Here is a 23,257-nt window from a genome sequence, read left to right on the forward strand (position 1 = left end):
GTGTCACATTTGAGGAATTAACCCCCACCTGACACATATCTTTAATGTCTGATGTGATGTTACTTATATATGTTTCCACAGCAGCGTATGTAGTAGGAGGAACATACACACTTTTGCTGTGTAAACCAAAAGTAGAAATGTCCAAACAGTTAGTGTCATCCCCAACATGCAAAGGTTCTTGTGGTTTTAAATTAAAGTGTACTTTAAGTCGCAAAGTTCGAAAAAATCTATATAGATCTATATCCAATTGGAGTGGATCAACTGATTGATCCGGACAGAAATTCAAACCCAATCTCAACACAGATTCCTCTGTGGATGACAGACTTTTAGAGGAAATGTTGTAAATTATTTGCTTATTGTCCTCTTGTTGCAGACTCGTTGTGGCCGTCTGTGTATATATTCTATCTGAATATATATATATATATATATATATATATATATATATATATATATATAGATATGTGTGTGTGTGTATATATATATATGCACTGTTGGATTCCTGATGAAGGTCCCTGTGGGAGACCGAAACGTTGAGCAAAATAAACCTTTAGAAGATTGATTCAGCAAGTCCTGTGAGTGCTGCTCTTATATATTCTTATTATATTTATATAAATATATATATATATATATATATATATATATAATACACAAAAGCCATGAATATCTTGTAAAATATATCCTTATAAACGGTGAGTTCTGATGTCATAATTTATAAACGGTGAGTTCTGATGTCATTTCAGTCACATGACTCACTAAAACTTGTGTATTATAATAAATAAAGTACCCCAGTTGCAAAATATGAGGATATTAGAGGTTACCTTGGAGTTCCATGACCTGAATATGGTATATGGTCATGAAACTCCTTGGTAACTTATAATATCCTTATATTTTACGAGAGGGGGTACTTTATTCACTATATAAATCATTGTCTGTATGGAAGGGTAGACAAAGAAAAAGACAAATCACAGTACCTCAGTCTGAAAAGCACCATATGCTCTTGTGAGGAACGTACAATCCTGTGCTAATTCAAGTATTTTCTTCTCAGTCATAACGTTGTTCCTCTTGGCTAATAGTAGCCTCTTCTTAATTATTTTCATTGCTACCCACTGTCCTGTGAGAAGGTCCCGTGCCAGGAGCACCTGAAGGAGATAGTTGGGAGAGATGAGATTACGGGGTCAGTCATATGCCAGAATATGTATTATGTGAAAAATACATAGAATAGAATGCTTGGCTGGGGTTATTAATTTGCATAGGAGGGACTTGCCCTTTGTGATGAATCATGAAATAGCATTGATACTTAATACTTCTATTAGTATCACCCACCAACAGCTCATACAATCAGGATGGATACAGATACATATTTACATATACTCATAGTTAACTTTTAGTAGAGAGGGATATTCTGAGACAATTTGCAGTACATGTTTTATTATTTGTGGGGTTTGAGCTATTTAGCTTTTTATTCAGCAGCTCTCCAGTTTGCAATTTCAGCAATCTGGTTGCTAGGGTCCACATTACCCTAGCAACCATGCATTGATTTGAATAAGCGACTGGAATATGAATAGGAGAGGTCTGAATAGAAAGATAAGTAATAAAAAGTTGCATTAACAATACATTTTTAACTTTAAACAGCATTTGTTTTTTAGATGAGGCCAGTGACCCTTATTTGAAAGCTGGAAAGAGTCAGAAGCAAATAATTACAAAAGTACAAGAAATAAATCATGAAGACCAGTTGAAAAGATGCTTAGAATTAGTAAATAACATACTATAAGTTAACTTTTAGTAAGGTTTGACAGCAGTGCTTTGGTTAGAGCATGTAGAGCTCTGTATTTTTATAATTATATCACTGGGGAATTCTGTGATCTATTTCTCAGCCTTCAGCCACAATACCTACATCTGGACATATCATTTATTGGTAAATTTCAATATCCTTATTCAATATCCTGATTAATGATACTGCAGGAACTGTGATATCCTGTATTGAAGCAGTGTCCAAATGATTTTGTCTGTTAGTGATGTTCATAATGTACCTTTCCATAGGATCCTTCTCCAAGTACTTGATGGAAAGTGAATCTGTTGACTGATAAAGGGGTGTCAGCAGGGATGGTACTTCCACCTGTTGGATCCAAATAAAAACAAGTATTAGAAATTAACAAATACACCAGGCCCATCGCAGTGTAAAGCTTTTCTTTAATAGCATTTGGGAGTGAATGTCAGTTAAATGTCAGTTGGAGATGCTGGAAGTTGCCTGAGCAGCACTAGATACATAACTCAGAAAGTACAGTAATTCTCTATAGGGTTTTAAGCTAGGATAAAAATAATAGGCAAGCTATCTCAACCTGGGAAGGAGATTTATATCCATTCAACGGGGGTTATTTACTAAACCTCAAATTGATTTAGCTGGATTTAGTCTGATAATCCGAAAAGGTTTTCTGGCAAAAACCCAATAAAAAATGAGCGATTTGGGACAAAAGTCTGAACAAATCTTACGATTCGGGTTTTCCCTCAATCCGATTAATTTGAGTTACTTTATTAATGAATAAGGCAAAATCAGGGATGGGAATGTGGGCGAGCTTTTGTTAGTAAAATAATGAGATAAAATTGGATTTTAGTAAAGAACCCCCTAAATCTCAGATTCTCTACTTACTTGGTTCAGGTTGGGCTTCTGTATCACTGGTGCATTGTATTGAACTTCTGATCCTTTTAAGTTGCACAGCTTCTACTTCTTCTTCTTCTGTTCTAGGACGCTTTATTCCTTGGTTGGGGTTCACTTTCTCCCAACAGCATGGAGCTCCTTGGCTTGTTTGAGCAATATTTTCTTGTGTATTCTCTTGTGTATTCTCTTGTGTATTCTCTTGTGTATTCTCTTGTGTATTCTCTTGTGTATTCGCTTGCGGTTCGGGCACTGCTGTGGCGGGTTCCATTTGTGTTGGGCTGAGGGCACCAGTTTGGGTTCTGCTCTTCTTAGTTGGGATGTTGTGTTCCTCACAGCTTTCCTCTCGCTTTCTCTTTGTATGTGCGACCATCTCCTCCGTCTGTTGAGCCTTTCTCCAGGAAGATGGCATGAAAGCAGTCTTTACCTTTCTGTGAAGTTTTCTTAGGACAGCGAAAAATCTGTCTTTGAAGCCTAATGCCTGGCTTGCCCCGTTGTTTTCACTCTTCCCGCTTTCACTGTCATGTAATCTGCTTGCTTTTTGCATTATTTTGCTTTCTTTTGTCGTTTTATCAAGTTTTGAACTCATTTTATTATTTGTAAAGTCTATCAAAGTAAGAGAAATTGTAACACTCCTCCTCCTTAGACAACTTCACAAATACTGAGCAGGACAGGATGCACAGCAACACAGCTGGCAAGTTGATGACATCACAATGACTCTGAGTTTGTTGTTCGGTGATGTCATAATGGGCAGCAGCGCTGGCGTTTGTGGGTGGTCTAATTGTTTCTTGTCGGGCAGTATAAAACATGAATTCGTTGCAGATTATTTTCCAAAGTGAAGTAAATATAACCACAAGATTTAAACAAATATTTACATCATATTTTTATAAGAATACTAAAAATATAATATGGGTTCATGGTTTATGGGTTAAATGGGATATTCACTATAATAACTAACTTTTAGCATGTCATACAAAATACATTTCTCCAATGAAATACATGAAACTGCAACATTTTAAAGGGGGTTGTTCTTTCAGATAACCTTTTTAGAATTTTATAGAATGGCCAATTCAAAGTAACATTTCTATTGGTCTTAATGTTTGTGTAGTTTTTGAATGATTTGCCTTCTTCTGAATCTTTTTCAGTTTTCCAAAGGGGTGTGGGGGGGGTCACTGACCCCATTTAAAAAACAAATGCTCATAAAGGCTACAAATGTATTGTTATTGCTACTTTTTATTACTTGTCTTTTTATTTAGTCTGTCCTGTTCACATTGCAGTTAAAGCTAAATAATTCAAAAACAACAAATAGCAAAAAATGAAAACCAATTGCAAATCGTCACTCTCTACAGCTACATCATACTAAAGGTTAATTTAAAGGTGAACAAACCCTTTAAAGCAGAATCTTACAGGAAAGCTAAAAATATTAAAAACACTTGTTTTATGTTTAAGTAGAAATTCACTATAACAAAAAACTCTTAACATGTCATAGCAACTAGCATTAAAATACAGTCTGCAATTGGTCTTCATTTTTTTATTTGTGCTTTTTTTTTTTTTTTTTAAATATACAATAAAGAAAAATGTTGCCTAGAGCTGGATGATCCATATCCTAACATTCATTTCAAGCATAACTACCCCTTTTATCCTTCCTTCTTCAGAAAATGATGCAAATATTTCCTAGTTTCAAATGATATTTCCTTAAAAGTGCAGAATTATTGACTGAATTACCAAATGATTTGTTCAGGCTGATGGTACATGTACAGGTACTGGATGGGATCCGTTATCCGGAAACCCATTATCCAAAAAACTCCGAAATACGGAAAGGCGGTCTCCCAAAGTCTCCAGTATAATCAAATATTTCAAATTTTTTTAAAAATGATTTCCTTTTTCCTTCCTAATGAAACTGTACCTTGTACTTGATTCCATCGGATATATAATTAAAGGGGTGGTTCACCTTCAGGTTAATTTTTAGTATGTTATAGAATGGCCAATTCTAAGCAACTTTTCATTTGGTCTTCATTATTTTTTAATTTTTATAGTTTATGAATTATTTGCCTTCTTCTCCTGACTCTTTCCAGCTTTCAAAAGGGGGTCACTGACCCCGTCTAAAAACAAATGCTCTGTAAAGCTACACATTTATTGTTATTGCTACTTTTTATTTCTCTTCTTTCTGTTGCAACCCTCCCCTATTAATATTCCATATTTTCATTCAAATCGCTGCATAGTTGCTAGGGTATTTTGGACCCTAGCAACCAGATTGCTGACACTGCAAACTGGAGAGCTGCTGAATAAAAAGCTAAATAACTCAAAAACCACAAATAAAAAAAATTAAAACCAAATTGAAATTTGTCTCAGAATATTGGCTATTTTTGGGTAAATAGGCCGTTTTCATTCGAATCGTACGAATTGAAGTAACATCGTATTCGAGCGAACTTGAGTCGAAGTTTTTTCCACCAAGTAGGTTCTAGGAGGTCTCCCATAGACTAAAACAGCAATTTGGCAGGTTTTAGATGGCAAATGGAAGTTTTAAAGAATTTGGACTATTCCCTAGTCGAAGTACACAATAAATAGCTCGAAATTTGAATATTTTTACTTTGAATTTTCACTTCGACCCTTGATAAATCTGCCCCTAACTGAGCTGAGCTTTAATTATCCTCCAATATGGGTCCGATGGGCATAAAGATTCGATGCTCTCAGCTTTTTAATGCTCTGTCTTCCCCCTGCTGCTTCCCAATATGCCTGTTTATTCCTTTGCAAATGTATGACCTCCAGTAAAAGGAAGGAAGCGCCTGTGCACATACAATTAGATCTGAGGATAATATTCCTGTTTATTGCCTAATGCTGAATTCATTCTAATACTACTTTGGATTAAGGAGTAGGAAATGCTGTGTAATTAAAAAAAATCAGGCAACAAAATTAGGCAGCATTGTTATTTATCAAGCAGGCTGAAAGGGGTTGTTCACCTTCAAAACACTTTTTCAGTTGAGTTGTTTTCAGATTGTTCTCCAGAAATAAAGACTTTTTTTTTAATTATTTTCCATTTTTTATTTTTTTACCATTTTTCCAAGTTTTAAAGTTGAATGTCCCTGTCTCTGGTGTTTGAGTCTGGCAGCTCAGTAATTCAGGTTCAGACTCTGTTACAATTTTGCTCCGTTAGTTGATACATTTCTCAGCAGCATCTCTGGAGTATTAGTAACTATTGTATCAATTCTAACAGCTGCCTGTAATGAAACTCAGGGATTCTGCTCAGCAGAGACAAAGATAAGAAATGTATCAACTAAATGTATCAATTTAGAACAGAATAAGGATGTTTACGGGGGCATATTTATCAAGGGTCTAATTTCGAATTGAAAAAACATCAAAATCCGAATTCAAAAAGACCAACCGGAATTAAGTCGAAGGTTTTCTTTTTTTGGTCGAATAGGTCAGTTTCCGATCGAATAGGTCCGTATTTGGCTGAATTCGAATCATACGAATCAAAGGAATAGCGCATTCAATCAAATTCGATTCAAAGTTTTTCCAAAAAAAATTAGATTTTTCAAAGTCCACCAATTGACTCCAAATAGGTTCTAGGAGGTCCCCCATAGGCTAAAACAGCAATTTGGCAGGTTTTAGATGGCGAATGGTCGAAGTTGACTTTTTAAAGAGACAGTACATGATAAATTTCGATATTCGGGTTTTCGAATTTTTTCAAATTCAAATCGAATTTGTACTATTCCCTAGTCAAAGTACACAAAAAAATAGCTCAACCTTTGATAAATCTGCCCCTCAAAGTGAAATGTGAAGGAGAATAAATGAAGAATAATCCTCATTTATACATTATTTTTCTGTTGGTCACCTTATATTTTTTTGACACTCACTCCATAGAAAATGACATAAGCAATGTTTATGTGTGACAAAGGTTTTTGGGCTGAATGGAGCTCCCATCCCGGTACAGCTCTTCCCCAAGTGCATCCAACAGCATGGTTGAAAACAGGTGTCTTGTTTTAAAGGAGCTGCTCCATCTATTCTCTTCTCCTCACAGTTGCTGGTTTTTGCTTGAGTGATGTGTGACCAACTCTAACTTGCCCTCTTCCAACTCATACCCAGCCCTTAAATACTCATGTCTACTGTGCCGCCATCTTGTGTGAAAGAAGGGGCAAGTGGGGCAGATGCAAGTATGTGAAAGAACAAGGGCACAGGGGTGGAAGAGGAATAGATGAGCAGTGGAGGACTGCAGGTAAAGTTTGGCCCACTGCCAGGGTTCATCATACTAGTTGGTGCTGTGGTGCACCATTATCAGAGTGGGCAGGAAGGATGCAGCGTAAAGGGGTTGTTTGCCTTTAAATGAACTTTTAGTATAGTGTAGAAGAGACAATTTGCAATTGGGTTTGATTTTTTATTATTTATGGTTTTTGAGTTATTTATATTTTTAATCAGCTGCTCTCCAGTTTGTAGTGTTGGCAATCTGGTTGCTAGGATCCAAATTACCCTAGCAACCACACATTGGTTTGAATAAGAGACTGGAATATGAATAGGAGAGGGACTGAATAGAAAGGCAAGTAAAAAAAAAGTAGCAATAACAGGTGACAGAGCTTTTTAGAAGGGGTCAGTGACCCCCATTCGAAAGCTGTAAAGAGTCAGAAGAAAAAGGCAAATAATTAATTACTATAAAAAAATAAATGATGAAAACCTATTAAAAAGTTGCTTAGAATTGACCATCCTATAACATAACTAAAAGGGAAACATCCCTTTAATCAATTGTGGCAATTTGAGTGCTCTCATTATGTCCCCTATAATTACCTTTTTTTAATTATTTTTTTCAGATTTTGACTGTAACTTCGAGTCCCCGTGTGATCTGGAGTACTCCCTACCACCACAAGGTGCCAAAGCCTGGAGAATCACCACCGCAGAGGAACTACTACAGCGCTATGTCTTCAGTGGCCCTCCTGATGATTACTCTGAGAATTCAACAACAGGTAGATTAGAGGCACAGGGGGGATTGCTATCTGACAAAAGTGTTCATGCAAAGGCTTATACTTTAGTTATTGTAACACACACAAGGTGCACTTAACTAGAGTCCTGCAGCGGGTCGGGTACCCACAAAAATAGTGGGCACCCTGCGGAATGAGGGGAGGATTTTCAGGTGCGGGTCATCGGTCTGTGGGTCGCGGGTCAGGTTGTGGGTCTCATCTAAAGTTCTTATCTTATGCAATATTGTCTATATTTTACTCCTTTTAAAGTTTTAATTTTGATGACGTAACTTACGGTTTGCAGCACCATCACTTCCTGTTTCATGGTGGCTGGCGGCCTGCCAACCACCATCAAATAGGAAGTGATGGTGCTGCAAACCGTAAATTACGTCATCAAAAGTGGGCAGGGACAGAAACAAGTTTTGTAAAACTTTAAATCCTGCGGATAAGGCAGTTGCTGGTCCGGGTCCAGTAGCGGATCAAAGTGGGTAAATATGCGGGTTGCAGTTCGGGTTGCGGGCTGTGGGTTGGGGTCGGGTCCGGGTCTTAGTAATTGGTTCCGTGCAGGACTCTACACTTAACTATTCCTGACTGCCGTATAGAGACCTTTCCAAATGAGAATGAAAACCAGTATTAGTGTGTGATTCATTGTGCACAACTGTAAATCTGCTGCACATATTCTTACACCCCAATGGGGAAACCCAGTTATTACTGCGGCAGCGCTAGGGTTCCTCAGGGACAGTAGATGCCCTTGCACACAATTCCGTAGAAGTGGGAGGATAGATACCATGGCAATTAGTGCAACTGTACGGAATTGCAAATTCAAAAAGTTGAAAATAGGATGAAGAATGGCCACAGCCGAAATGCTGAAGTAATAATGTAATGTGATATACAAAATACAACCTACAATACAAACTTACACACAGACACGCATGTATTCATACAGTGCTATATAATTGTACAGTCTTGCCACATTTCAGCTACTTCTTGGCATTGCCTTTGGTCAAATTCTTTTTTTTTTATCGGTACAGGTATGGGATCTGTTATCCGGAAACCCGTTATCCAGAAATTACAGAAAGGCTTTCTACCATACTCCATTAGGGATGCACAGAATCCAGGATTCAGCCTTTTCCAGCAGGATTCGGTTTCGGCCGAATGCATATGTAAATTAGGGATGGTAGGGAAATCATGGCGCTTTTTATCACAAAAGAAGAATTTTTTCCACTTTTTCCTTTCCTGCTCCTAATTCAGATTTGGTTTGGTATTCAACCAAATCTTTAACCAAGGATTCGGGGATTCAGCGGAATCCCAAATAATGGATTCGGTGCATTCCTACTCTCCATTTTATTCAAACAATACAAAATTTAAAAAATGATTTCTTTTTTCTCTGTAATAATAAAACAGCAGCTTGTACTTGATCCCAACTAAGATATTATTAATCCTTATTGGAAGCAAAACCAGCCTTTTGCGTTTATTTAATGTTTACATGATTTTCTAGTAGACTTAAGGTCTAAAGATCCAAAGTACAGAAAGATCCGTTATCTGGAAAACACCAGGTCCCGAGCATTCTGAATAACAGGTCCCATGCCTGTACATTGAATATACCTGAGAGCGCAAATAATGACACCATTATTGTTTCATACCTTCCAACAAACCAAAAACTGGTACAGGTATGGGACCTGTTATCCAGAATGGTTGGGGCCTGGGGCTTTCTGAATAATGTGTCTTTCCCTAATTTGGATCTTCATACCTTAAGTCTACTAGAAAATCATGTAAAAATTAAATAAACCCAATAGTCTGGTTCTGCTTCCAATAAGGATTAATTATATCTTAGTTGGGATCAAGTACAAGTTACTGTTTTATTATTACAGAGAAAAATGAAATCATTTTTAAAAATTTTGATTATTTTGGAAGACTGCCTTTCTGTAAATAGAAGCTTTCTGAATAATGGGTTTCCAGATAACAGATCCCATACCTGTACATTTAAATGGGTTGTTAACCTTTGAGTTAACCTTTTGTATGTGATATAGTTCTTATCCACTTTTCAATTGGCCTTAATTTTTTAAATTCTCTATAGTACAGGTATGGGATCTGTTATCCAGAATGCTCGGGACCTGGGGTTTTCCGGATAATGGATCTTTCCGTAATTTGGGTCTTCATGCCTTAAGTCTGCTAGAAATTAATTTAAACATTAAATAAACCCAATGGGCTGGTTTTGCTTCCAATAAGGATTAATTATATCTTAGTTGGGATCAAGTACAAGCTACTGTTTTATTATTACTGAGAAAAAGGAAATCATTTTTAAAAATTTGGATTATTTGGATAAAATGGAGTCTATGGGAGGCAGCCATTCCGTAATTCGGAGCTTTCTGGATATCGGGTTTCCGGATAAGGGATCCTATACCTGTATTTGCATTATTAGTCTTCCACTTCTTCTCTTTCCAGCTTTCAAGTAGAGTGTCTGTGACCCTGGAAGCCAACTATTGCTCTGTGTGGCCACACTTTTATTGCTGTTGTTACTTATTTTTTTAAATATGTTTCTATTCGGCTCCTCTGCTATTCATCTTTCATTATCTCCTGCAAACCCCTGCTTGTCCCTGGGTAAATGTGACCCTAGCAACATGATATCTACTGAAAGTCCAAACCGCTCAGTTATACCCTTTCCTCTATCACTGTCTGCATTTCAGAGCTGTCTGCCTTAATCTGATACTGGACTATTGGCTGGGAATTTGCTGTTTTAAATCATTTGTTTGATGTGTAAGTTCATGAAATGTGCAATCACAGGTGTGAAAAAGTCATTTCCAGAAATGTCATTCACATTCACACGTGTGCAAAGGGAAAACTGACCATGAAGTGAAGGGGCTTGTGTTGCACTAAATTAGGATCAATTATGATCTAAAACAACTAATCGTAACCAAAGAACTATAAATTGTGTGTGTTTTTTGCTATAACATCATTTATTCATTGTTAGTTGCATATCCTGCATATTGTAATGTGATTTATTGTATGAGTCATTATAGGCAAAGCTCTGTGTTGGCTGTATATGTTTATTTATCTTCATAATGTTCTGCCTTCTAACTGAGGCTTGAATAATAGAGGCACATTTTTATGGAAATAATAGAACACCCCATCAGTTAAAATGTCACGCACCTTTTATCCTTCCATTTACAATAATGTTTGTGAAAAACAAAGTATCAGATCAATGAACTGCACACAGTGCCTTGTATCCATATTTACCCCTGTTCCGCCTAGTTCCCTTGAATATACAGATTTAATGGATTTCTACCAGATTTATCAAGGGTCGAATTTCGAATTTGAAAAACGCCGAAATTCGAGTTCAAAAAGACCAACCGAAATTAAGTGAACGATTTTTTTGTCTGAATAGGTCAGTGTTTGATCGAATAGGTCCATATTCGGAGTAATATCGCATTCGATCGAATTCGATTAGAAGTTTTTCCAAAAAAAAAACCTGGGAAATGGACATCATGTCTAGTCCCATGTCATATTTCAAAATTAAATATAAAAAAAATCTTTAAAAAAAATTCTGCTGGTGAAGCACTATTAACTGATGCATTTCCAAAAAAAACATGTTTTCCCATGACAGTATCCCTTTAATGAATTATGGGTGGAGACATGCAAATGACTCCTTTAAAATTCTGTGGCCAATTGCTGGTTTAACAACAAAGATACAGCCTTATAATTCAGAGCAGGGTTGCCAGATTCCAGCCAAATTGGGCTACTAAAGCCCAGGCGGGTTTTGAAAGTACAAACTAGCCAAGGTACGGATTTGGGCTACTTTTTGGGCCTTTGGCTGGTTTGTACTTTGGATACCAGCCAACGTTTTTTCTTATCCTAATGTGGCCAAGCCTGTGTCTCCCAATGCATGTTGGGTAATGTAGGTTTTTGTTTAACAATTTGCCAATTGCCAAGTTTAATGTAAGACTACAATACCCAGCATGCAACGGGACTGACTTGTGTAGAAGTCGGGAGTTACCAGATTTTGGACTCTGTACCCCAGTCTTGGTTCACTCTTAAGTATTCTAACATTTTCAGCTGACTTTGCTCAATTTCAGACAATTTTGGGGCAAAAATCTGCTGGCCACCAAAATGTCTAGAGGTTGACCTGTTTTACCAATATTTATTGAAATTGTATATGTATTACGGGGCCCCCATACCTCCTGGGGGCCCCTCTGTAGTTACACCCCTGGTGAAGGGACGAATCTGTCGTATTTTGCTTCATGTAATAATTTGCAAAACGGCGAAAATTTGAAAAAGACGTAATTCGTTTTTTTTCACTGCACATATTGTGCTATTTTTGGGCTACTTTTGAAGTTCCTCTAGGCTAGTTTTGGCCTGGTTTTTTTAGCTGACTTTGGCCGGAATCAGGATTGGAGAGCGTAGGATAGTCAGACAGGCTGGAATCAGGATTAGAGATCTTAGAATTGTCAGACAGGTCGGAATCAGGATTGGAGAGCGTAGGATAGTCAGACAGGCCGGAATCAGGATTGGAGATCTTAGAATAGTCAGACTGCCCGTCCGAACAGAATCTGAATCCTAATTTTGTCACAAAACAAGGAAGTAAAAAATGTTTTCCCCTTACCACCCTTAATTTGCATATGCAAATTAGGCTTGGTATTCGGCCGAATCTTTCGCGAAGGATTCGGGGGTTCGGCCGAATCCAAAATAGTGGATTCGCTGCATCCCTAGAATTTAGTGAGAGACTTCCTAAAAATGTGTATATGTATTTCGAGTTATATATCTTTTTTACAGAAGTAAATGTATAGGTTAACCTGTAAATACAAAAATTTAAAAAAAAAAAAAGATTTCTAGGCAAAATTAAAGCCTCCCTCTTATGGATATGTCTGAGCACCTACTGTATTTTTGTTTTCCTCCTTGTACTTGTGTGTAAGTGTGTGCAGCAAACACCAGGTTGTAGCCAATTGTATCATTAAAACAATGACAATACAAGGACACAACGCAGAGGAGCATGTTTGGAAGCAAGAAACCTTTAATAAATTAAATTAATACATGCAAAAACTGTTTTCTTTTTTAAAAATTACACTTGAGGCTGTAAATGAGTCGTTACACGTGACAGCAATTGTGACACACAGACCACTAAATATAATATACAGTAGCCGTGTCCCAGTAAATACAGATGATTGTACATTTTAGTTTCTGTGCCTTCAAATAATAATATTTTATGAGAAATGAATGAATAAACAATGAAAGGGAATTGTTTTTGATGCTTTAATGGAAAAGACAAACTCTTGGTATTCTGAATCTGAACTAATACTGTAGGTTATTGCGGATAATTTATGCTGCACAATTGCTTTGAGCACATGCGTATGTATATATTGAGTATATCCATAAAAAGGAACTACTTTTTACAATTACGGGTGGTGTAATGTTCTGCAAAGAGCAAGTGTCTTATCGTAGTTTCTTTCTTGGTCTCATAAACTGTTCTCTGATAATTTATTGATACGTATGTACCAGAAATATGTACCAGAATATATACCATAACAGCATAAATACTATAGAGCACTAATGATGAGCGAAACTGCAAAGAAAATTGTGAAAAAATTGCAAAAAGCATTGAAGTGAATGGGCGCCAACATTTTTTTTTACGCGCGCAACAATTTTTCTCGCTCCAAAAGCATTAAAGTCAACGGGAGTTTTTTCGTGGCAGCTTTTATGTCAAAATGGGGGTCATTTATCAACACTGGGCAAATTTGCCCGTGGGCAGTAACTCATGGCAACCAATCAGTTTGTTGCATTCATTGTTCTACCTGCAGCTAGCTGAAGAAAGCCACTCACTGATTGGTTGCTATAGGTTACTGCCCATGGGCAAATTTGCTCTACTAAATACATTAAGCCCAACTTTATCATCTAATAATCTATAAGAGGAGCTAACAATTATATTAGCTTGTCCTCTACTTCCTCCTACTCAGGTTTCCTATCTCAGGCTCTTTTGGCACCATCCACTTGAGCCAGGGGCGTCCAAGGAGAGTGAACCATGAAACCCAGGGCCACAAAGTAGTGATGTGCTGGTCGAGTTTTCCTCAACCCGCCCTCTCCCAGCCTGAACCCGACTGGTCCGCTCCTTCACTTTTATCTTTAGACCCGCGGCTGCCCCGCGGTGATGTCATGAAAGGGACGGGCAGACTCGAGTCTATAAATTGACGGGCTAGAAGCGGGCAGCGTGAGGATCTGAAGAGTTTTTATGATAGCTAGCCTGAACCCCCGTCTGCAGGTCCTGCGGGTTTTGGTTCAGCCCGCACATCACTACCACAAAGTCATTTTTCTTACATTTTCCCTGGAATCTCTCTTCAGCAGTAGTCCTGAACAGTGCATTTTTCCAAAAAGGAATAGAGGCCTGGGGGAATAAACATTGCAACTGGATTCACTGGAGGTGCCTAACATAATGTCTTCTTGAGAATTGAGCTTTCCTTGTCCTTTAAAATAACCATTCAGTTTTTGGATTTGATTAATGTATGCTAAATAGCCTAAAAGTTACAAAATAAAACAGGCAAGAAGCGCACACCAGGCTGAAAGCCATATTTCATCACAACTTTATAAGAGGAAGAATTTTATTCCTAATGTGTGAAATGCCATATAATAGATAAATAGGTGCTGCTGTAGCATCTCATTGCTGTAACTGCCTTCTCAGAGAGAGATATATGTGTCAGGCAGATTGAAGATGTCAAGAAGATGAAAGCCGGGCCCTTATTCTCTGGGAAAGGCCCTTATTTCCATTCTGATACATTTCAGTCTAAAAATCCTGTAGCATGGCTAATGTAGGCAATCATTCCAAGAGACAGAGAGACAAGCAGTCATAGAAACAGAGATTGACGGACAGACACACAAAAAGATGTGATGACGAATATAGAAGGTAAATAATTATCATCCTTTATTCATATAATAAAGCACCAATGTGTTACACAACACTTTTTATGCATTATTTCAATTAGTCAATGCACCAGTGTAGCTTACAATCTAAGTTCCCTATCACCAACTTTGTTGTACCCGTGAGCCATACTCAAATGTAAAAATGGTTGGGGAGCCACACAAGCCAGAAAAAAAATCCTTGGAGTTACCAAATAAAATCTGCGATTTCATAGCCCCATATGGACTGAAAGCCTACAGATGGCTTTATTGGAGTAAACCTTTATGCCTCAAAATTGAATTTAAACCAGGAATTATGAGGCCACTGGGAGCAACATCAATGGGAGTGGAGAGCAACATGTTACTCATGAGCCAATGGTTGGGGATCAATGCCCTAGGGTCACTTTTGTTAGTAGCCAGTTAACCTGCCTGTGTGTTCAGAGCGTGGGATGAAAATGAAGTACCAGGAAGCCCACGCTGAAATAGGGAAAACTTGTAGAGATAGACTGATAGACAGATAGACAGATACATAGATGATGGATAGATAGGTAGATAGATAGATATAGATCGATCAGACAGACATATAGATGAATAAATATAGATAGATATTAGATAGCTATATTAATAGATAATGGATAGACAGAGCTATAGATAATAGATATAGATTTTGATATTATAGATAATAGATCGAGAAACAGATAGATGTAGATAGATCAGACAGACAGATAGATGAATAAATATAGATAGATAATAGGTGATAGATAGATAATAGATAGATGATAGATAGATGATAGATATAGATAGATGATGGATTGCTATAGATGAATAAATATATATATATATATATATATATATATATATAGATAGGTGATAGGTAGATAGATATATATGGTTAGATATAGATGTTAAATATATAAGTAGATGATGATAGAATATGAATGGATATAAAAGTGATATGTAGATGTAGATTTAGATAGGTATATGATAGATATAGATATACATATATGATAGACAGATGACTAAAGATAAATAGATGATAGATAGATGATAGATCAGTAGATCAATAGGTATAATTGTAGGTGTAGCTGATTTGGATCAAGAGTGTAAATAATGGTGAGACTGACATATGGTGCCCCAACTTTTTAGAGAAACCATATTTTACATAAAACCACCTTACCTCCGCATACCTGAAGTTGCAACATTTACTACACACATGAACTAATTTATGTTTGAGCGGAAAAGGCTAAAATTTTGGGTGGGCAGAAGAGGCATGTGATTAGGGGTTAATGCTGGTAGGGTACTAGGTAGAAACTTTCCGTCTGCCGCTCCTTATTTCAGACAAGCCTGGATAATTTTCAGTTCCGATTTTTGAGGTGATGAACAGGGGGATCTGGGCTTTTACTATCGCACCCCAACCCACCCATATCACTGTCCAACTGGCTGCTTGTCTCAGGCACACTTCCCTCTCAGCACTCCCTAGCAAATATTATGTGCAATACAGGCAGATATATAATGCCTGACCTGGGAACTGCAAGTGTTTACTTTAAAACAGGCTACGTATTTCCACAATAGAGATATAAATAAAACACCTTGCTCACAAAAGCACATTTCCAGTGATATTTCTTCAATAGCTAAAGGGCATTAAGAATGAGGTTAACTCAATCACAGGTGGAGAGAGATTTTTCGGCCATGTATCAATAAGAAAGTCTGATTTATTCTCCCTGTGATGAAACTAGGGGATGTCCTAAGAGTAAAGATGATTATTTCATAACTTATTAGGCTTTCCTGTTTCTCTTCTCATGGCCACTGTATAATACTTCTGTGCTTCATATGCTCAAGGTCTAGAGAATTTCAAAAGAATGGTTTGATAATATGATTCCTTTTTTACCCAGAAGAGCTGCTCACAAGTGCTGACACTATACAGAAGGTAAGGAAACATGAAGGAATAATCGGTAGAGAGGATTTGCTAGAAGAGTTTAGGGAATAGAGCACAGACTTCTATTAAAGATGGGTTTTTTAGAGTTTGAATGGTGGAAAGTTAAAATGAGTCTGTTGAGTAGGAAATAGAATTCCATGGAAGGGAAGCAATGTACAGTAAGTACGAGCATCAGTTGGGAGAAGCTGAGGTATGAGGGAGTCGGAGTTCATTAATGTGTGATACTTGGTTTGTGCTGAGATCAGAGAAGAGATTCATAGATAAGTTATAGTAGCTGGTGTGATACCTGATATATAGTAAGGAAGAGATATATATTGGGAGCATTGGTCCCAACAACTATGCTAGAGTCCTGCATCGATTTGGATACCTGTGAAATACCCGCAGGGTGGTCTGGTTTTGGACGGAAAGACCCCACCCAGTTTACTGTCTATATGGGTGGTCTGCGTATACCCTGCCTGGGTACCAGGGCCAATTGCAAGCTGCATTCCCCCCCATCTCATGTAGTTAAATCCAATAAATTCCCCCTGACCGGATTGACCTGCCTCCGGACGTCACTTCCGTGTTGTGTGGGTCCTGGGTCCGGCTGAAGATTGGGGCAGTGATAGTAGGTTCGGGAAGCAGGAACAGGAGACTCTGTAGAGGGCCAGCAAATCCGGTTCTCACTTAGCAGGTCTGGGGTTGGCCACTGGAGCCATACAGGACTCTTACCTATGCTGGGTAGAGATATGGAAAGCATACATATAGATCTTAGAAAGAAGAGAAACTGCCTGATATATGAAAATTGCTCTTCATTCAAATAGGACGTTCCTTACGTTGTAAGAGGTGAGGAGCCTGGTTAGTGTAGTGTGACAGTACTGATTGTTCCCCCTCCATAAAGATCGGAGTGTAGCTAGAATTTAATGGTCTAATGCCCCACTTCTCCATGATATTTGTTTCACCTGATCATTCTGCTAAAGGACATTAAAGGGCATTTACTCACCAGATGCCGCGTGCAAACTGTAGTTTTCAGACGCAAATCGGCATGTTTTTTTTTTATCACAATGCAGCATTTTTCTCCATAATTCCAGCGTCATTGTGGCTTTGAGCTGTGTTGCATCGCGACATCAGAACAAACAATATTGCTCATTCGAGCTTTACAAATTAGGGCTGCATCGGCATTAGTATGTGATTTTTTGGTACAAGTCTGTTGTACCTATTGAGGCAATCCACCGTGGGAACCCTAAAATTATCACCGCGTACAGCATTCAGGGTATTTCACCTTGCTCACGTTTCACCGGAAGAGTCAGGAAAGACACAGTTGCACTTGGTCATGTCAGTATGAGAAAAATTTTAGTTTAGGTTATACATGCAGATTCTCATCCAGTTTAGCACATAAGTCCTCTAGATCAAGGGTTCCCAACTTCTTTTTTTTTTTTACCTGTCATCCACACTCAAATGTAAAACCTGTTGGGAAGCCACACAAAAAAAAATCCTTGGTTGCTAAATAAGGTCTCTGATAGGCTAACTGATAGTCCCATGTCAACTGCTAGACTGCAGAAAGCTCAGCTGGTATAAGCCTCTGTCTTTATGCCTTTAAAACTTGAATTCAAGCCAGGAATTTCAAAATGAGCAATTACTATGAGGAGCAACATCAATGCATACCTCCCAACTGTACCTTTTTCTGCAGACCCGATTTTGACAGCTCAGCCTGCAGTCCTGGTTTCTTACTGAAATGTCAGACTTTCCCTTTGATCTCCTGCACTGACTCATGAAAAATATACAATGTTTCTGAAACTTAATCAAAATAAGAGGCTTTTTGGTAGAGAGCCCAGAACAGCCAGCAGCTGCACTTAGATACTTTTGTAACTATTTAAGATAAGAAGGTATCTTGGGAGAACTGAGCTTAAAGGAGAATTCAACCCCCTAGGCACAAAAATTCCTCTCCCCTCCCCTGCATAGTCCCTCCTCCTCCCCCGGTCTACCTCCCCCCGGGCAAATGTCCCTCACTTGTTAGTGACCCCTCCATGCAGGTCCTCTTTTGCAGAGTTCACAGGCTCCATCTTTGCAAGAGCGCTCTTCTTCCTGTACTGATGGGCATTTGCTGGCGCATGTGCAGTAGGAGGCATTTGATGGTTGAATCTACTGCGCATGCGCCCGAATTTCACGAAGTTTCCGATTTCTTTTTTCAGAAACTTTGTGCCTTTCGGCACATGCGCAGTAGATTCAACCATCAAATGCCTCCTACTGCACATGCGCCAGCAAATGCCCATCAGTACAGGAAGAAGAGCGACCTTGCAAAAATGGAGCCTGTGAACTCTGCAAGAGAGGACCTGCACAGAGGGGTCACTAACAAGTTAGGGGCATTTGCCCAGGGGGGGGGAGGGAGGAATGCCGGAGGGAGGGGGGGAGGAATTTTTGCACCTAGGGGGTTGAATTCTCTTTTAAAGGGCAATTCACTTTCATTGCACTTCACCTTCAAGGGCAATTCACCTTCATTGCACTAAAACTCCCAGACATGTGTTCAAACTTTTATAACCTGCCAAATTTTGTGAAATGGGCATGGTAATTAGGGGGTGTGGCCACAAATGGGCGTGGCCAAAACGTTTTTGTCCCTCTTTTCATTTTTCAAATGTTGGGAGGTATGTCAATGGGATTGGTGAGCAAGATGCCACTGGTTGGGGATCACTGGTCTAGATTATATGAGCACTTCAGGGGTCGGACATCTACCTCTTGTCAAGTACGGCACAGGTTGAGTAATGCTGGCAGGTATGGTGATCAGTGACCCTAAAAGTAGTTTGCATTTAAGCTTATATCACAGATTTATATACACAGATCTGTAGCTGCTTCTTGTTGCTGGCAAGAATTAAGTATTGTTTTTTTTACATATTTTAAATCAAAGATATCCATTTCTAAACAGAAACACGTAACAGTTACTAGCAGCACCGTATAAATACTTACTACTTACCATTGTTTATTTCATCCTTTCTCACTGGGAACTACAGTATGTTACCCAAGACTTATAATTATTGTCCATATATGTCCACCAATTTGTCTATACATTTTTCCAAAAATGTTTGTCTTTGCAATGTGGGTCTAAACACTTGGGTCCCTAAACTGCTGGAGGACTAACCCTACTCAACATCCTCACTAAAGTTATACATCGCTCACTAAATCTGCCACCATGATCTTGGACTATACTGTATGTAGTATCCAACCCTCACTTAATTCATCCTTCAGGGGGTCCCTTGACTAGTATCTCTGCTGAGTCCCTACACCCATGAGTCTGGAAGCAAATTCCTTTCTTCATTGAGGGTAATCGAAGAGCCAGCAACTAATCAGCAAGTATCATTTAATGGTCACCTATTTGAAAGCAAACATCTACGTGGTTGCTATGGGTAACAAGACCGCAAAATGAGTTACAATTAGTATATCATCCCATAAAGCTCATCTCCTTTCTACATGCTATCTATCTAGGGAAACATATTATATAGGGCTGTCTATCTGCTGCTATCACAACCCACTCACAAAACATTGTCCATATCTCCTACTTAAAGGGAACTATCGCAAAAATGAAAATTTAATATAATCGTCCTCATACTGAAATAAGAAACTAAATACAATCAATTAAATATTCTGCATTTTTTCTGAAATAATCGAGTTTTTATTCACTATTCCTCTCTCAGCATCAGTTTCTCTTCATTGTATTTTCATGCAGGAGTTGGGGGTCAGATGAATGATCCAATATTTCTTATAGGGGGGCTCCCATTCCTAGCAGATGTATTAGAGCTCGTGATTCCAGTACAAACAAAATCTAACAAAATAACTGCCTTTTGCACAAATCCTGCATGTAGAGAGACATGATGTCTGGTGATTTTAATAGAGTGAGCTCTAATACATCTTCTAGGCAAAAGGAGCCCCCCTATAAGATATTTTGGATCTAACTGTCAATGATTATCTGACACCCAACTCCTACATGAAGAGAGAATGAAGAGAAACAGATGCTGAGTTCCTCTTTAATCTGGAATGTTTCGGATCTGGTTATGATTGATGCACAAACTGTTTTATTCCAAGAGCCAATATTTTCCTGCTTTTGATCATTCAAACTAATTTACATGCAGATCAGTTTACGGTTGGGCCATGGTGGAAGCAGCGCCATCCAGTCATATGGGAATTTTCATTGCAGAGCTGAGATTCCTGGTTTTCCTCTCGAGTGAAGTCCCGCATTCAAAGTGTAATCTGGCAATTAGAATATCTATTGAATAATTCAGTAGGAGCTGCCATTGGGCACTAGAGTTCATGCAAAACTTCATACAAATGATCAAAGGAAGTGATTTATTTTCTAGCACTACAAATGATCAGCATCAATTATGGATTAATACAGCTGTACAGTACAAGTATCATGGCTGCATTATGGATTCTGCTTCCATCTGCTCATATTGTATTCAAATTGTATTATAATGTGCAAAGTAGCAGGTTTAATTGCTTCCATTCCGGTGAGTCGACCCCAGCACCCAAGGACTCCATGTTGGCAAAATTTAAGGGCTCATTTACTGACACAGGTGCAGTGTGATAAGTGCAATTTTGGATGCAATTTGCCAAGTTCTTTTAACCCACAATGCAGCATTTCCCCCCACAATTCCAATATCACTGAGCTCCCCTGCGTCAATAGGCCCACTGGAGTATAATTCATCATAAAACATTAGCCAGGGTGCAAATTCCTCCATTTTTGCATGGCAATTGTAAATGAGTCTTGTAATTTGTAAATATTAGGTTTATAACACCACTGGGATTATTCACTTATTACAATTACAGATCCAATCTACATGTTTTCTACCTACAAAGCAGCATTTATTTAATAATTTTAGTCTGAAGGCGGACAATGTACCTCGTGCATTTACATATTTTCAGTACAGGTAACTTTATCTAAAGGCCCCATACACGGGCCGATATAAACTGCCGACAGACCCGGAAGTGAAGTCATGGTGCCATCACTCGCATGAGCAAATCTCTGAAGCCGCCGAAAGTCAGGGGAATGCTTAAAATTCAGGAGAACACGGTAGGATGACAGAGACCGGGGGGACAGGGCCAAAATCGGGTAACTCCTGAAAATAGGGGGGGTATATTTATCAAAGAGTGAAGTTAATAGTGAAGTTCCGCCACTAGAGTGAAATTCCGCCACTTCCCATTCATTTATATGGGGTTTTTAAAGGCGTATTTATCAAAGGGTGAAACTTCACTTTCACCCATTGATAAATACGCCTTTCAAAATCCCACAGAAATGAATGGAGAGCTGCGGAATTTCACTCTAGTGGCGGAACTTCACTCTTTGATAAATCTACCCCAGGGGGTTTACAGCTCTGCTAAAGGCATGTGGGAGCCTTGGACTGGTACAGAAGCAAAAAACATAAGGAGTAGCATTTCTAGTCTAATTATTCGCTGAGCTTTAGTTGTCCTTTAATTAACGTACTCCCTATATTACTGGGTTATACTTCTATTTGTACATCAGCAATTTGCTCTTTCAGTAATGTCTCTGCATATTGTACAATCGTTCCAGCGATATCTCTCCCCTTGCTCCCATTTCTTTCTCAGAGAAGCACCCACGGGTTAGCAGGATGAAAGAGAATGAGGTAAGGGAGGGGGTGCAGCATTTGGAGAGACATTGGACCGAGCTGATGTGCAATATAATGTGTAAACCAGCAGGGCTGCCATCGGGGGGGACAAGTGTCCCGGGCCCAGGCAAGAAGGGGGGCCGGCAGTGCTGCACTTTTGAACGAGCCGGGCCCCCCTTGCGAGCGCCGAAGATTTGCTGCCATTTCTGAATCCCCAACAGCCGAAAATGCGGAAGTGCCGAACAGCCGAAGTCCTGAAGCGGCAAAAAGACCCGAAGTCACGAAAATAACCGAAGTCCTGAAGCGGCGAAAAGACGTAAACAGCCGAAATTGAATTCCTGAAGCAGCGAAAAGACCCATGAAAGGAGGCGAAGTTGAAGTCCTGAAGCCATGAGTTCAATTCTACTGAACACCAATTTGTGTTTTTTTTTAATCCCCTGGCCACCAATGTATTATTTTAATATTCTATAGGCCCCTGCAACCAATGTTTTTTTTTAAAAATATTTTTTGGGGCCCCATTTTTTTTAACTTGTAAGGGGGGCCTGGCACCAATGTTTTTTAAAAAAAATATTTTATTGGGGCCCCAATTTTTTTAACTTGTGAGGGGGGGCCCTGGCACCAATGGTTTTTTTTAAAAAATATTTTTTGGGGTCCCAATTTTATATTTAACTTATGAGGGGGCGCTGACCATCAATAGCTTTTTATAACTTGTGTGTGTGGGGGGTTACTTTTTTAGTGCTGATGTCTGTGTGGACTTTTAACTGTGATATGGAGTGGGCGGGGGCTTGGGTGCCCCAAAAATGTTATTGTACGTGATTTCTAATGGCGGCCCTGTACACCAGCTCTGTGATTTTATTTTAACAGCCCAGAAGGATTTATTTCTTTCTTAACCCACCACTATGATTAGGGGTCTTTTAGATTTAAAGAGTTACATATATATATATATGTTTTCTTCACTTTATAGGGAAACCCCCCTGATACTGCAGGTGCCGATTTTAAAGGAAAAATAGCTTCGCTTTTCCTGTCAGAAATCCAATTACATTTTTATACCCGCACGGCTGTCTCTCTCCCGGCTGCAAGGGATTTCATCTTTAAATTGTGTAAAGTTAATATTAAACGCGGCTCGGCGGGTACTCAGTGGGCGCTCCGCTGTTCAATATCAGTAAACCTATCATGTTAAATTCCTCCGTTAAATTGCTTCCCGTGGGATATAGGGAAATCTGAATAATCAACTCCACGCTGTCACCTT

General features: G+C 38.7%; 1 protein-coding gene across 1 annotated transcript in view; it reads left to right on the forward strand.

Moving 5' to 3' along the window:
* The window catches only part of LOC108716096 (ALK tyrosine kinase receptor-like), a 349,880-nt gene that overhangs the window by 123,004 nt on the left and 203,619 nt on the right, over positions 1-23,257 (forward strand). The window contains exon 3 of the mRNA XM_041562409.1: positions 7,456-7,608. Within this exon, the coding sequence (XP_041418343.1) occupies positions 7,456-7,608 (153 nt within the window). The remainder of the gene's footprint in view (positions 1-7,455; positions 7,609-23,257) is intronic.

The sequence above is a fragment of the Xenopus laevis genome, chromosome 5L (assembly GCF_017654675.1).
Source record: "Xenopus laevis strain J_2021 chromosome 5L, Xenopus_laevis_v10.1, whole genome shotgun sequence".
Classification (NCBI taxonomy): domain Eukaryota; kingdom Metazoa; phylum Chordata; class Amphibia; order Anura; family Pipidae; genus Xenopus; species Xenopus laevis.